Raw genomic sequence first — 16,190 nt, 5'->3', positions numbered from 1 at the left:
TATGTTGAAGCGTGTTGTTTCTGTTTGTAACATGCTCTCTCTCTTTCCTTCTTTTTCTACCCCTTTTCAATGGTAAAAAATAACCTATTTTTTCCTACTACAGTCACGGTCTCTTCCTTGATTTTTTCTCTTTCTTTGACCCAAATATTCTTTTGTTTGTTTTTGTAGTTTTCTTTACAAAACTAGTAGATATTAACCTTTAATTTGAAGTTCTATTTTCTTTATCAAATCAACTTATTTTAAGAAAGTTATAAACATGAAAGTTGTAGATATTCCTCTTACCTTTCTTTTAATATTAGGATTGCTTAATTTGGGTATATATAGAGAAGGTTATCTTTGATTTACCAAGATGCATTTCTAGAATTTATGGCAAGGAAACATCCATATTCTTACAAAAGAATTTTTTTTTTCTTCTCATTATCTTATTTTTCAAAACATGCACACAAGTCAACTATAAGGTCAATTTTATTGTTTAATTGGCTTCTAAATGAACTTTCGTAATACCATGAGCCTCAATTAGAGTTAATGTTTAGCTAAAACTTAAGGGCTAGATGTTGAATTTTCACTTAAAAAACTAAATTCCATGAATTTATTTAATTCTACATGTAAATAAATAAATAAACTATATAAAATAAAAATATTTAAGAAAAACTAGTATAAAATTAAAAATAAAAATAAATAATTAAGTCGTTTCACTATATTTGAAAAAATAAAAAAAATTCATTTACACAAGTTTAAAATTTTTTTACTTTTAAAAATAATTAAGTTATTTTACTGTGTCAAGAAATATAATAAAACCAATTTGTACTAAAATATTTGGAAATAACTAACAAGTCAAATGAAAAAAAAAAAACCGTTTATCTTTATGGCAAAGTTGTCAGCTTTTTTTTAAAATGGTAAAATAATAATTTCACATAGATTTAAATCCACGGTGAACTTTGATTATGTGGAAATTAAAAAGCTATTGTCTTTTATTTTATTATTATTATTTTTTAATGTTAAATAATTACCACTCCAACCACCAAGGCGAAAAAGTTTGTTTTACCAAAGACCGTTATTCTATTAAGACCATAGGCTGACCGAATATCCGAGCCAAATCAAAGGCAGTGTTTAGCACTGGGATAAGAAAATATTTTTAAGAGAATTTATTTATTTATTATTTTAAATTAATATATATTTTTTATATTTTTAAATTATTTTGATGTGTTGATTTAAAAAATAATTTTAAAATAAAAAACACCATATCTTCAAATACCCTCAAAAGATAATTCTCACAGACAATCCATCGAGTACTTGGAAGACGTAACTTGAAATAATACAGGACCAACTATCCAGCACTGATCTAAGGGAATAAGGCACACCAACATCAGCAAAAACAACCGAATCTGAAATACAAGTATTGCGTACATAGAAACATAATCATGATCACTAGTACATGACCACGGAATCTAATTTATCACATAGAGTAATCAAGCCGAATTTCATTGTAATTAACAATATTGGGGAGGAATTGCTAGCAGAGCTTGTGACCGTTTTTCGTAGCGGAAACCACCAGCCTTAGAGTCATCTGCGGACCAAACGAAAATCCCATGGAGTTGGTTCTGACTCTTAAGCTTACTGCAGGCTGTAAAGAAGCCATTTGCTGGAGATAACCCTCCGCTTCCATCACTGATAAAGCTCACCAATACTTTACCACCATTATAATTAGAACTCTGCGTGTTGAAGTAATTCAGAAACTGGGCCACCGAGGTCCCCTGATCATATGCATAAAATTGGAAGTTGACATAGTCTATCTGATGCCCATATTTCCTCCACAAGGCCAAGTAGTGGCTCTGAACTTGATCATCATCAAAAGGAGCTATAGAGGCAAACGAGATGACTCCATTTCTCTTAAGGGCTGTAATGAGTTGCCCTATACACTCTGTAAATGTATCAGGATCAGCTTGGAAGTGCTCGTAATCAATATCAATCCCATCCAAATTATACTGCTGAATGATCCGTGTGAGTGAAGAAACAGCATTTGAAACCCAAGAATCAACAGAGGAAGGATTAAAGTAAGCATGGTCATTCGCTACACTATCCCCTCCAAGGCTCAAGGCAACTTTGACATTGGAATGTTGCTTCTTGATAGAAGAAACCTGGGAAGGGCTTAGATTATCAGTGTCCCAAAAGATGTTGAATTTTCCATTGGTGGGGGAGGGAGAACTTGAGGTGTCATAGTCGATGGCAAAAGAGAGGATGAAATGGAAATCAACATTAGGGTTTACAGGGACGTCGGTGAATCTGACATTATTGAACTCGGCCCCTATGTATTCACGGAAGAGGTGTGGTTTTGCAGGGGATGCTTGGATCGATGCTTGAGAGAGGAAGATAGCTTGAAGAATAAGAAGGGTGATGAACAACCTTGAAAACTCCATTTCTTGCAACTGTTCAAGAGGTTGTGTTTTCTTGGGTGTTAACCTTGTCTATATATACCTTGTCAATGCGGAAATACTTAGCATGAATTGAGCAAAGCAAAAGCTATCAATATAATATATGTGGATTGCCGTGGATGCAATTTTCAGATTGAAGATTATTTCTTCTTGACAAATGCACGTATTAGTGGAAAGACAACTATTTTGTTTTACTAGGAACACTGTTGCGACCACTATACTGAAGTGTTTGAAAGAACATCGCTTTGTTTCCATTCCTATATTAAAGAGTTCTTTTTTTTTTTTTGATAGAGGTTTAGTTGGTTTTTTTTGTGTGGTATTCATATAAAAAATATGTATATTTTATTTTTGTGAGATGTGTTTTATGTTTTAAATGGATTATATCTTTTAAAAAAACCAATCACATCTTTAAGCCAAACACACGATTAATATTATTAAACACCTCTTTTTTTTCCATGCTCGAGCCTTGAAATAATAGTGATTTTTCATGTTTAGAAATGTAGACATTCTTATTTTTTTAAAGTGTGTTTTTTTAAAAAATACATCAAAATAATATTTATTTTTTTATTTTTAAAAAAATTATTTTTAATACCAGCATATCAAAAAAATAAAAAATAATAATTTTAGTTTTTTTTTTTTCAAATTTTATCATACCATCTATTGGAATGCAATACCAAGCAACAATAAATAAATAAAAATTTAAAAGTGAACTGCCATGCCGAACAATTTTGATTTATGTAAAAAAAGCAAAATGTTAAAAAAAATTAAAGTCTCAGTCATTGATTAAAGTAATCATTTAAATAATACAAAAAAAAAACAATAAATAAATGACAGGAAAAAAAAGCCTCACTCAAGTATATCCAAATTATCAAACAACCCAATACTAACCTTACTTAAAAAAAACCATAAAACAAAAAAGAGTCAGGCTTAAAAAAAAAAAAATAAATAAAACATCAGTTTAAAAAAAGAGGGAGAAACCAAATAAATTCGGGTGAACCTACTAAATATAATCTAATATAAAAAACTTGAACTTGTTAAATCATAGACTCGGGTTCAATTGAAAAACTTAAATGATATCTAATTTAATTTTTAATAATGGAATTGTTGAAAAACTTGCAAAGAAAAAAAAACACTAAGAAAAAGAATGAGGCTGAAATTTGACAAGAAAAAACTCAATGAGGATGAAATCTAAAAAAAAAATATCCCATATAAAAATATTACAATTAAAAAAATTAGGATCAAGATTTTAAAATAGAAAAAATTAGAGGAGGTGAAATTGAAAACATCTTTAAGAATCAAGCAAACCCGAACAAACATCATAAACATAGTCAAATCTTAAAAAGTTCGCAACCTATAGAATCCTAGATTTGGATCCTATCAAGAAATTTATTACAAGTTAATTTAAAAATATAAATTTTAAAAACTTGTCAAAGAAAAAAAAAAGAAGATAACAAAAAAAACATTGAGCAAACCCGATAGTTAACCCAGGTCAATAAATCAAACACATGACTTATGATATGAAATTGGAATGACCCTCTAAATAGGAAAGCGAAAAAAAACTGGCAAAAGAAATATTCAAAAAATAATGCTTTAAAAAATATGGAAGTCAACTAAGTCTAATTATTCAAATCTATTACCCGGGTCGCGAGACTAGGGTGAACCCACTAAAGACAAACCTGAAAAAATAAAGAAGTAAAATTCTTAATCAAACAAATTTGAAGGGATGGAATTAAGAAAAAAAAATCAATAAAAAAAAACAATGCAAAACAAAAAAAAATCAATTAAAAGAATCAAGACTAAATCCAATATAAAAATTAAATGAAATTAAATATTTAGGGAAGAATCAAATGAAATTAAATGTTTAGAGGTGGAATTGTAAAAAACAAATCTATTAAGAAAATAATTAAAAAATAGGACCAAATTTGACATAAAAATTAAATGAAAATAAATGCATAGGGGTGAAATTAAAAAAAAAAAAAATCAATCAAGAAAATGATTCAAGACAAAATAAATAACAATTAAAAGAATGACCAATAATGAAATTGAAAATAAAATCCAGTTAGAAACAATCAATGTAAATAAAACAATTGCAAATAAGAAAATAGAAATTGAATCAAAAGAAAAAATAAATTGAAGGGTAGATATGATTTTTTGTATAGCCATCATAGAATTCAAGGAAGAAAAAGAAGGAAAAAAATAAAGAAAACAAAAGAAATTTTGGACCAAACCATGTTGAATTACCACAAACACCACCTAAAAATGAAGAAGATGACGAGATGAATCAAATGATGTGGTGAAATCACGATTACAACCATTAGAGCCAACTGCATGCGTTGCTAGAAGGCAGTAGAACACTTAACATATGTAAGGCATGCATTAACAATTTTTTTATTTTTTATTTGTACAAAACCGAATTTGCCTTCATGATTAAACAATAATAACAAACAAACCATTATAAAATTAAAACTAAGACCCTAAAGCCAAGATTAAAAATTTTAAATGGTAAGGATACAATAGTAATTCTACTATTCTATCAAGTATGAAAAATACAAGAACACCATTGTGGAGAAGTCATTGAATTATGTTATTCAAGGGTTACATTATAAATTTTATCATGTATTGAAAATATAATTATCAAAATAACTCTGTATAATCCTCAAAAGAAATTTGTGTTATAGTAAAAAAAAAACCTTACTCTCAGAGCAAAGACAAAAGATAAACTAATAAAGGAGTAACATAGTAATTATAATATTGTAATGAATAGTACTTCGTGTGTCCTAAGGCACAGTAATATCACTAGAAAAATTAGTTTATGTTTTTGAATAATTAAGGAGTTGGACAGACCCAAGCCAGTAAAAAAAAAATATAAAAAATGAGGTAAGTTTACATCAAAGTCTTGAAATTACTAGAAAATTTCCTAAATCTGGATTTATATTCACACATTATTATTTCTCGATTAAAGTGGTATTGAAAAGTGTGGTGGGGTTATTTTTCAAAATATTTTTTATTTGAAAATATATTAAAATAAAATATTTTTTATTTTTAAAAAGTAATTTTTAACATCAGTGTATCAAAATGATTTAATATCATAAAAAAATTTAATTTAAAAAAATAATTTTTTTTTATTATTATTTTTTAAAATATAAAAATAAACCATATTTAAACCTCAAACTTATAGTTATGGCGATGATTGTTTTGATGGAAACAAATGACGAGGTTAACAGAGACAGAGGGGTGATCCAAGAATAACAAGAAGACAATGATAGATATTTATATTAATTACAAAGGGGTAGTTAGGTGATGATTGCAACAATGATTATCTCTATGTTCTATATTATGCTTGAGGATGGCATAATTAACTTTTATCAGGCCCAATTCAGACCCTTAAAAAATATTTAATGAACAATTTTTAATATTAAAAAATATCCAAATAATAAATATTCATATAGATATTGTGCATCTAAATTTTTTTATTAAATAAATAATAAATATGATATATATAATAAAAATCCTTTGTAGTGGGACGAACTCAATTAAAAATTTAATAAGCCTGGACTTAACTTGATAAACGGTTGGGCCAATTGATCTACGGGCCAAAACCCATTAAGTTTCAAAATCATTGAAGTTGAGCGCTACCATTGAAAATCTATCAAATCTCAATATCCTCAAATTTGTTATTAAAAAAAAAGTCAACATTTTAACCATTAATAACCCTCTTAATAACCAGAAACTATTAAACCATAATTTAAGCGTTTAGCGCTGTAACCTCCATAATCCCGGGCTCCACTGTATATAAGACTCTCCCTTAACTTTTTCATCTATTTAAGTTTTTTTTTTTTTTTTCTTTTTAAAAAAGAAGAACAAATAAAAAATCAAATTTGTCCCGCCAAAATGAAAGAGTACCAAACGCCATTAAAAGAACTCTCGCGATCATCATCTTCTTCCGCTCGCAAATTCAAAGAGTCTCAATTGAAGAAGCCACAAAGGGTTAATTAATCAACTAATTGAACTCCAAACCCTAAATTTACTCTCTATATTTCCGAATCTCTTTTTGAATATCTCTCGCTTGTGTAGATCGCAAAGAAAAGCTTGAACGGTGTGTTTTCTTCGGCCGCCGAAGTTGTTTCGCCGGAAATCAACTACGAATTGAGTGATTTCGCTCCAGTTCCAGACATCTTTGATGCTAATCACTGTGGCCAAACAGCACAAGTAAATTTCTCTTCATTTCATTGAAATTCCTTATTTTCGATTTTATTTCGATTTTTCTCTTACGCAAAACTGCTTTAGGTATAGTACTTCGATTTTTATCTTTTGAACTCGCTGCGATCGTAATCACAGATTACTATTTTTCTAATTTATGCTGATTTCCTGTTACATAATCCTTAAATGTCTTCTAGCAATTTGTTTTCATTTTGATTTTTTTTTTGTTAAGAAAAAATCACAGTTGAAATGATTAAAAATTCCTAGTAAATTTTGTCATCTAGCTATTTTATGTATTTTGATTTCTGTTTGTCTGGATAAATTCTTTTCCTCGGTCCAGAACTCCGAGTCGCCTTTAAATCCGGCTCCATGGGCTTCGACAGACACATTATCTGTCTCTGATCTTACCCCAACTTCAGAAATCAGCACCATCACAGACGGGCCAGGTTCCGTCGAGAAATATGGACTCGGCAAACTATGCGGTTCAAAGATCGGTCCAGTGGAGGGGTTGGAGGCAGATGTTGCGGTGAAGCTTCTAAAAGAAGCGAGAGTTGGGGTTTCGAATTCTGATGTTCGGTCAAAGAAGGTTCTAGATGCATTGACGAAGGCTGTTATGGATGAGTATTATACACTGCCTGAAGAGAAAGACTGGATGACTGACCTTGTTTCCATGAAAGGGCGCATTGTGTGCTTGTTTTTCTTGATCTGGAGCTTTGTGGTGTCCACGATGTTCTTGTTTGGTTCGGGATTGGGTGGCTCTGCTGGTGGACCATTGCCCACTTGAATGATTGCTCGGAAAGGGTATGATTCGTGTTTTGTTTCTTTTTTCCAGGTTTAGTTCTGTTCATATACGATATGCCATTGCATTATTTGCATTGGCTTTCTAGTTGTTCTAGAGTGAGATCAGCTAAGTTGGAAATTGGAACTCTGTATTGTATAGTTCTGCTGTGACTGGCGTTGTCTGTGTGAGTGTTTTTGGTTCAGATCTATGGCACAAGTTCTTCTTTGACGCCGAAATAGAGTGTTACGAGACATGTGCTAATTGATACTCTAGTGATAATATACAATTCAATATCGGATTGGTTACAAGGTTTCTATGTTGCTATTATCCAATGCGCACAGAATGGGGCTTGACATCTCAAGGTTGCTCCTAAAGATTTCTATGTTCCATATAATGTTGAATCTGCACCCTTCATGCATATCTCTTATATAGCTGTATGTCTGCATGAGCACGTTGATAAAACTAGTTGTACTTAATTTCTTTCTCTTCCATGATCGTTTTTGTGCAGTTATCATTTGCTATAGAATATGGTAAATGGAGGCACGCCACCGTTTAAATTTGCCCCCTTCTCGTTGTAAATGCTCTTGTCCAGGTAAACGTGTTTGGGTGCAATTCTGTCTGCAAAACTTTGATCCGTTGTTATCTAGATGTTTCATTCTCTTAAGATTTTTGCTGTCAATTAGAGTTTTTGTGTGCGGAAGAATTGTTGAGTACCCTTTGATCCATCTCTTATACAACTACTTGAATCCGCGAAGAACCATTCTGAATTCCCATAAGACACCGCCTTTTACTCGGATTCCATGGAAGGAAAGATAAGACTAATTAATCGCAAGCCTCACGTCCAATCCGTGTCCTTTTAGTTTACAAGCTGTATAAATAAATGAAGAGACTCACGACGACAGATCAGTTTCAACAAAAGATTAATTTTATCGATAGGGTTTGCTTAGCATCACATAGCTCCAGCCTTCATGTCGTCTGCTAGACGGTTCGTCTTCAGCCTGGACAGAAAGGAGGTCTTTCTGAACAACACCAACGACAATCGGCCGTCGTATTTCGAGGGCTGATCTGCGGCAACAACGCAGGCCAAACCCATCTTCCACAACTTTAGTTGAAAGATCACTGGAGGAAGTGGTAATTAATTTCAACCATCAGGATGCAGGTAGTTCATCTGGAGTTTGTGCGGTTTGCATGGAAGAATTCGAGTCTGGTATTGAAGCCGCTCGGACGCCGTGTTCTCATGTTTACCACCGACATTGTATCACCAAGTGGTTGCAAGAAAGCAATACTTGTCCCCTTTGCCGCCGTGAATTAACCTGTTAGATCAGTAGGCAGTAGGTATCTATGGGGAGAGGGCTGCCACCATATTGTGTAGCCCAAAAACTCTCTTGAGAATGATATCATGCAGTCGAACCTGATTTCTGTCCAATTAAGCTAACATATCAGAGCCATCTCATCTTAGGGTTTTCTAAAATTATATCCTCTTCTCCTTTTCTGTGAGGCAGCCACTGTGTAAAATAATAGTTTCACCTTTCCACGACGTGGTTATGTGCCCATAGGTCTGTATTTTGGCTGTGTGCGACCATGGCAGCAACATGCTTATTTCTCAGGTTCTTCTCCTCCGTTCACATGGCAAGGAACTAATCCAATGCCAACTTTGTGATGAATTCAACCACCACTGCTAAATTGTGTCCAGATCTTCATCTTTTTTCATTACTAAAAAATTAATTAATACAAATAAAAATATTAATGAAAATTTTTTTATCGATAAATTGCAATGAACTTTACTGATAAAATATTTTTTCATTAAATCTATTAGTAAACACCGATTTTTTTTTTCTATCGGTATATACCGATGAAATTACAATAGAAAAAAAAAATTAAAATAAGCAAAAAGATATAATGATGTGTCATTTTTACAACAGAAAAATAAATAGAACAAACTCGTCAATAATATCAATTTGTAAATCTGTCGGTGATATTTAGTTATGATCTGACGATGAGCGACTCCCCTCCCCTTTTAATTTCCTTTTCTTTTTCCATTTTCTCTGTGAAAAACAACATACCCTCTCTGCTTATTTTATCACAAATAATCTCATATCATTATAAGTTCGGCCACTCCAACATTCAATCTATAATATCACTATTTAATTTAATTATTTTTAGGATTTTCCATATCAAGTAGGCAAAACTATATTATTTTTGTGTTTACTTGTTCTATAGCCTTTTCTTATAGAAATTTGTATTATGATGTATGATTTGTACATTTTAGGGTTTATTTGAGATTTTAAAAAAATTATATTTGTTTGTAATTTGATGAAATTGATTTTTATTTTATGACTTAGGTGTATTGTAATGAAATAAATAATGATTTATTTAATGAGTATATTTTATATATTATCAATTTTATTGTTGAGTTAAAAATTTCAGTAAATATATAGGAATTTGAATTTATATAAATAATTGATAATGACTTAAGAGTACTATTAAAATAGATTAATAAGTTTAAGTTAAATCAATATTAGTTAATTTATTTAGTTTACATAATTAAGTAATACATGTTGTCATCAATGTTTTATATAGGTTTGATATAAGTAATGGATAATCATTCATTGATGTATCAATATTCACCCAAAGAGTTGTGTATGATAAATTATTGTAATGAGGTTGAGGGTTTTATAAATTACTCATTATCTAATCCAAGATATATTAGTGGAAACGATATTAGATGTCTATGTAAGAGGTGTAAAAAATAAAAAGTTTATTGATCCAGATTTTGTAATGATACATCTTTTACAAAAAGAGTTCATGAAAAAATATTTGTGTTGATTTGCATATAAAGAACTATATGTTCCTTACAAGACTATGTTAGAAAGAATGATTGAATAAACTTTTAGTTCTAGTAACATGCATGAAGTTGTAGATGATAATAGTGATCCTTATAAGAACATGGTTATGAATGCGATAAGAATGAATCAGGGTTATACAGATAAATGTTTAATCGTAGATGAAGAATCAAATGCAGATATAACTTGATTTTTTAATTTTTTGAAAGATTCTAACGAACCATTATGAGATAAGTGTATAAATCACAATAAATTATCGGCCATTGTACATGTATTTACTATCAAGTTGGATCATGAGCTGAGTGAAGTCAATAATGATAGAATTATCGAATGAGCGAGAAAACATTTTCATGAAGGGAATAGGTTGAAAGGAAAATATTTATATTTTATGATTTCATTATTATATATAGAATGATGTTATTGTGCCATGATTTTAATGTATTTGTAGGATGAGTAGATAAGGAATACAAATAGTTTTTTGACATTGAAAATGTTTTATATCGATGGAATTATTGAAGACATGTAAAAAACCAACAAATACTACCATCGATGGATTAAGTCCGTCAAAATATTCAAGAGAGTTAGAAAAAATTTACATGCATTGGTGTTGATTTATTTATTTTGGTATTCTAATAATGGTAAAGAGGTTTAAAGTTTATGTGGCATTTGGTAAGGTAGGTTTCTAAAGGTTTAATAGTTTTAGTAATATATTGGAAATTTAGAAAGTAATGGAAATTGGGTAAGTTTAATATTAAGGACCCATCGTGAATAGAATCAATTGTTTTGTGACAATATATTATTAATGTGTATTTTTACAACTAATAAAATTTTAGGTAGTTTTTTATATAAAGGAGGTGCTAATAATTTATTTTGTTAAAATAGGAATGTTATTACCCTCTTCAATCCTTTAATTTATGTAGATGCCCAGAGAAAGTAGTAGCGCGTTGTATGAACAAGGTTCCTAGTAGTTCTTCTAGTAGTGTTTCTGACGACCATGAATCGTTAGGTGACAGCTGTTAATAGACACAAAAGATATAGAAAGTCTCTCTAGACACAGACTTATTAAGTGTGATGCCGTCACGCTAAAAGGGGGTCCTTTCAAAGAAAAAACCATTTATAGGGAAGTATATTGTACAGGAAAGCCCGACTACTCAATATAAGTTTTTTTTCATGAACCACCCTCCATAAAAAGACATGAATGATTTATTTATTTAATTTTTAAGAATGCACTTCAAATTAGTCCGGTGTAATATGTCAATAAATTCTCTTATATATTAATTTTATATTTAGATATAAAAACTCAAAAATTAATATAAATCTCTTATCAAACCTACCTTTAGGGTTGATATTTTACATTATTTATTCAAGTTAATTTAATTGTATTTGTTTAGATGTTAAAAGCTAGAGGTCAAAATCGTGATTTTAAGATATGGAATGATGTATTAAGGATAAAAAAGTAATTTTAAAATAAATATTTGGTTGATGCGTAAAAATCAAATATAATGTAATCTAACGTTATTTTAAGGGGAAAAAAGAGAGAAAATTAGTGAAAATTTTGTAAGAGTTATATTTCAAATAACAATAAAACACAATTCCCCGAAGATTTTTGTTAACTATCCCCACTAGATTAACACTCAACTCTCAAAATATAGTTAAGTGTTAGCCTTTTAATCATTTAATCCCTCCCTATCTCTTACAAATTACCAAACTTAATTAAAAGGGAAAAATGTTAATCAATTAACATTTAATCCTTAAAACCAGAAACAACCTCATCTGTGCGGCAAGAAATCTTGGCAAATTCTCACCTCCAAGAACGTGATTTCTTAAATGCAATGCATGGAAGTGAGCTGATTTACAGCTGATAGAGAGATAACTAATTATCGATTATGAGACTTCAAGAAGCAGACCTCCACTTTGGGCAGCAACACTTGCAATGGAGTTGATTGCTCGTTTTGTATGCATTATGAAATTCTAAAGGCCTTTTGGAATGCTAATAGTTCACTTCAGTTTTAGAACAGTTTTTTTGCGTTCTACCAGGTAATCACCTCGTGCATCATTTGTTATCAGCCTCTTTCTTTTCCTCTTGATTTTGCTAGTTCCTTTTCTTGAGAGATGTTGGATTAGGAAGCATGGTGATGTCCCATGAGATTTGCAGACAGTTTATGGATTTCTTAACTTGTATAGTTAGTGATCAAGTTTCAGTTGAAAAATCCAGTTTACCTTTCTAGTGTCGATTGTTTCAAGGTTGGTTGCTCTGCGGGAATTTCCTCGCCACCAACTGCAGGGGCCTTGCTTTATCCCGCAAAGAAAGAAGGGGAAATCCTATTTCTTAACTTGCTTTGGAGCTTAAAAGTAGGAATTGATGGATCCGATATGGAAGTTTATTCAATATGTTGTAGCAAATGCAGTTGACCAGTTAAGGTCACTCAATACCATCAACATGGTAACACTGCAACAGAGCACTATCCAGGGTGCAGCTTGAGAGAAAAACAGTTTGTAGAAAATTGAGCCAATGCTGTGCGAAAAGAAATCGTTGCTGAAACATATTTGCCTCTTTTCATTAATGATCTTCATCTTTACAATCATTCTCTCACTATTACAAACCCAAAAAAAGCAACCTGTACAATAGCTGAACACAAACCATGTAAACTAACAATTAGCTTTGAAGTTCATTTTGATGTATGCACATGCTTGAAGTCACTTATGGTCCCACGGTAATGGAGTCCTTTAGGCAACAATTTGTTCTGCCTTTTTTGCAATGTCTGCAAACTATAGGCATGCTATGAATGGGATTTGTCGAGCCCAAAATTTTGGAAACTTGGGCATTTGAAAAAGCTCCCAAAGAGGAAACTTCTTGGTGTCTGCTGGGGAAATTTCTGAGACAAACATAAATCCCCTTTCACCTGTATCACGGTTTGTCCCATTTGCTGCCGGATCAAATAGATAGTTTTAGGTTCAACAGGGTTGCCAGACACATCCGTGACAATAAAATTATGTTTTGCCTTCCCATTCTTTGTCGAAATTTCTGCCCTTTTGGGGCATAAACCGTTCTCACGAAGTATCCTTGTAGTATCTGAGAGAAGACCAAAATGATCATCTGTGAACAACTCAAGATGTAGTCCCTGCAACAGGCGAGGAACCTGAGAAGATGGCTATATGGACTGGGAAAATATAAATCTCCAAAAGAGGTGCAGCTATACCTCTGATGCTCGCCTTTCAATGGCTGCCTGAATACACTCCATGACACGTTGTCGCTCTGCTTCTGAGCTCACAGGGAGTCCATCGACATGTCTGATATAGTATTCCTGCAATCATATAAACTGTCTTCAGCATTTTGTACAAATGAAAATTAGCCGCTTCTTAGTTCATAATTAGGAACTCCACTGAAAGGGATCATGTCTTTAAATACCTGATAAGCTTCATCGCCGCTAGTATTGACTGTTCCATGGAACACCAGATATTGCATGTCTGTTAGAGTGCACACGGTGTCAAACAATAGCTTTGGCCGGTCGATGGACCTCGCTGTAACAACAGTGTAGTCTCTATCGGGACAGTCAGATACTGTTACGGATGGCCTCACGCTATTGTCATCCTCACTGGGAGGCCTTTCAAAATCCCTGGCAGCAAACATCATCTGGTGCAACCTTCTTCCTATATGTATTTCCCCAGGAGAAGAAATGGACACTGTTGGCGTCCTATAATCGCCCAGACCTTTCAGGACATTATAAAGAAGTTCCTTTATCAGGGAAAGCTGCCCCGGGTCTTCAATTGCAGTTCCAGTTGACTGGTCTGTAACGTGTATGACTGCTGCTGCTCTAGCATTGTGTGCCCAAATCTCCGCATTGACGACATTGCAACTCAGGTCAGTCAGCACTGCACATACTTCTGACAGCAAACCAGGCCGGTCAGTGCCGGTCAGTTCAACTAAAGTATGCTCTTTAGAAAGAAGCATCTTCCCCATTGATTTGACCATATATGCATCAGTCTCAAGAGCCTGTAAAAGCAAGCAAAACAGTTACCAAAAAAGATTTTCATATGACAGAGAGAATAAGCGAGAAACTAAATACCTTCTCTATGCAATTGAGGATGCCTTCATCTCTAATTTTGTTTCCACCATCATCGGTCACATGAAACACTGAAAATCGAACTCAACAGTCAAATTGAAGGAAGAAAGAGGGTATCGTTTATTTGAGAAGAGTTTTCAATTAACTGTACCATTCATGAACCACCCTCCATCAGACGACATGTACGCTTTTGTTATTACAAGGTTTAGGTCTGCGAGAGCTTGAACAACTTCAAGCAGAGTACCTTGCCTGTAGACAGTATCCACCTAAACAAAGAAAAATAAAAATAAAAATCAAGACAACGGATAAGAAACAAGTGGATAACAAAAAAACATGAAAGAAATCCTAGATGGATAAACATTCTTGCGTTATTGAAAGTTCAAGGTAATTTACCTGAATGACTGTGGCATGCTCACAAACATCATTTTCAATCACAACTCTGCAACCACACAGTTAGCTAGGGTCATGTAATAACAAAACACTGCACTTTCTCCTACCAATGAACAGATTGGAGAGATATGAAATACCTTGGAGAGTTCATTCTCCTTACAAGCTTTGCATATGCATCATCACCATCACCATCACCATCACGGTCATCCATTTCTGGGTTTCTTTGATCTTTATTAGGAATTGAATAAGAAACCACCAAAACTCCCACGGTGCCTAAATCCCCGGCGAGAAACACGGTTGAGTGTCGAGGCCATTTATAGACAGAAACCCGAAAGAATACTAACGAGTAACGACAAGCACAGTGGTTGGTTACGTGAAAAAAACAGTTAAGGTTGCCATCTATAAAAATTTCCTAGATTCTTAGGAGTTGTCTTTTTCTTGGATTCAATTGCCTTATCATTGATGGACTTCAGGATATAGCACGTGGCTTGGCATTCTTGAACTGTTGTCTCGTGACAGCTTTGACAAGTTAGAGTTGATTTATTGTCCATTGAAATAATAAGTAAGAAAGTTCTTCCGGCACGCTCCCATTTGACAGTTCTAGGGAAGGAAAAAAAAAAAGACAACATATTTGATCAGTTTTCCATTTGTTTTGTAATAAATTCTGATCCAATATTCGGCGATGGCCAATGGCAAGGGCCTATAGCAAATCTGGAACTCCAAGAATATCCAACAAATATCCAAATTATTTTTTTAAAAAGGGTGATTTCTAAACGGCCACACCTGACAGTAGAGTGTTTTCAGACAGTGGATAAGGATAAGAAATTCAAGGTACGAAAGAAGACCAAACACCAGAAGCAAAGATGAAACAACGACGCGTTGAATTGACTGAGCACATATCTTTGATCTGTGCAAAAGATATATAAAGCTGCGATGGCAAGTAGAGTGATAGAGAAACAATGAACGTGGCAACATTCAGCACTGCTTCTTGCATGATGACAAACCCACCCATTCTTCATGTTTTATATATTCCTTTTTATTTTATTAGAAATCAACGGTAGATAATAATTAGGGTGTGTTTAGTGAAACAAAATTATTATTTTTTTATTTCTAGTTAATTGTTTTTTATTTTTATTCTTTTATGAAAGACTAAAGATTCATCCATTTTTCCAAAAACCAAAATCAATCTTAATTTTCACAAGAAAATAAATTATAATTGCAAATGTTTTCTCATAAAAATCAAGACCATATTTTATAATAATCATTTTAATGTTGTATTATATTTTTATTTCATTTACAGTAAGAATTACTTTATATTTTTAACTCAAAAACTAGAAAGTCTTTAAATTATATTTTGTAATAAAAATTAAATTAATTTATAACACTAAATAAATATGAAAAATATAAAAAAATAAATATAATTATTTTCAGCACTAAAAAAACGCATGTACATGAAAGAAAATCTTTTTTATTGTTCATT

General features: G+C 32.2%; 3 protein-coding genes across 4 annotated transcripts; 1 reads left to right on the top strand and 2 right to left on the bottom strand.

Moving 5' to 3' along the window:
* Positions 1-1,298: 1,298 nt before the first annotated feature.
* Positions 1,299-2,593, bottom strand: LOC118044649 (chitinase 2). Its single transcript, XM_035053055.2, has one exon. The coding sequence runs from the start codon at positions 2,415-2,417 to the stop codon at positions 1,491-1,493; it is 927 nt and encodes a 308-aa protein (XP_034908946.1). The 5' UTR covers positions 2,418-2,593; the 3' UTR covers positions 1,299-1,490.
* Positions 2,594-6,297: 3,704 nt separating this feature from the next.
* Positions 6,298-8,013, top strand: LOC118044650 (uncharacterized). The gene is made up of 3 exons (XM_035053056.2): positions 6,298-6,419; positions 6,507-6,641; positions 6,973-8,013. Exons 1-3 carry the CDS (start codon positions 6,324-6,326, stop codon positions 7,414-7,416), a joined length of 675 nt encoding a protein of 224 aa, XP_034908947.1. The 5' UTR covers positions 6,298-6,323; the 3' UTR covers positions 7,417-8,013.
* Positions 8,014-12,777: 4,764 nt separating this feature from the next.
* LOC118044651 (ACT domain-containing protein ACR4) lies at positions 12,778-15,127 on the bottom strand. 2 transcript variants are annotated; one of them, XM_035053058.2, is made up of 7 exons: positions 14,848-15,106; positions 14,714-14,759; positions 14,472-14,586; positions 14,324-14,391; positions 13,666-14,250; positions 13,457-13,561; positions 12,778-13,378 (listed from the first exon to the last, which is right to left on the bottom strand). In XM_035053058.2, exons 1-7 carry the CDS (start codon positions 14,919-14,921, stop codon positions 13,037-13,039), a joined length of 1,335 nt encoding a protein of 444 aa, XP_034908949.1. In that variant the 5' UTR covers positions 14,922-15,106; the 3' UTR covers positions 12,778-13,036. The 2 variants fall into 2 exon arrangements, with proteins under 2 accessions (XP_034908949.1, XP_034908950.1); XM_035053059.2 differs by having other exon boundaries at positions 13,052-13,329; positions 14,848-15,127.
* Positions 15,128-16,190: the final 1,063 nt, after the last annotated feature.

This window comes from Populus alba, chromosome 12, assembly GCF_005239225.2.
Source record: "Populus alba chromosome 12, ASM523922v2, whole genome shotgun sequence".
Classification (NCBI taxonomy): domain Eukaryota; kingdom Viridiplantae; phylum Streptophyta; class Magnoliopsida; order Malpighiales; family Salicaceae; genus Populus; species Populus alba.
This window is presented reverse-complemented; position numbering and strand designations above follow the sequence as displayed.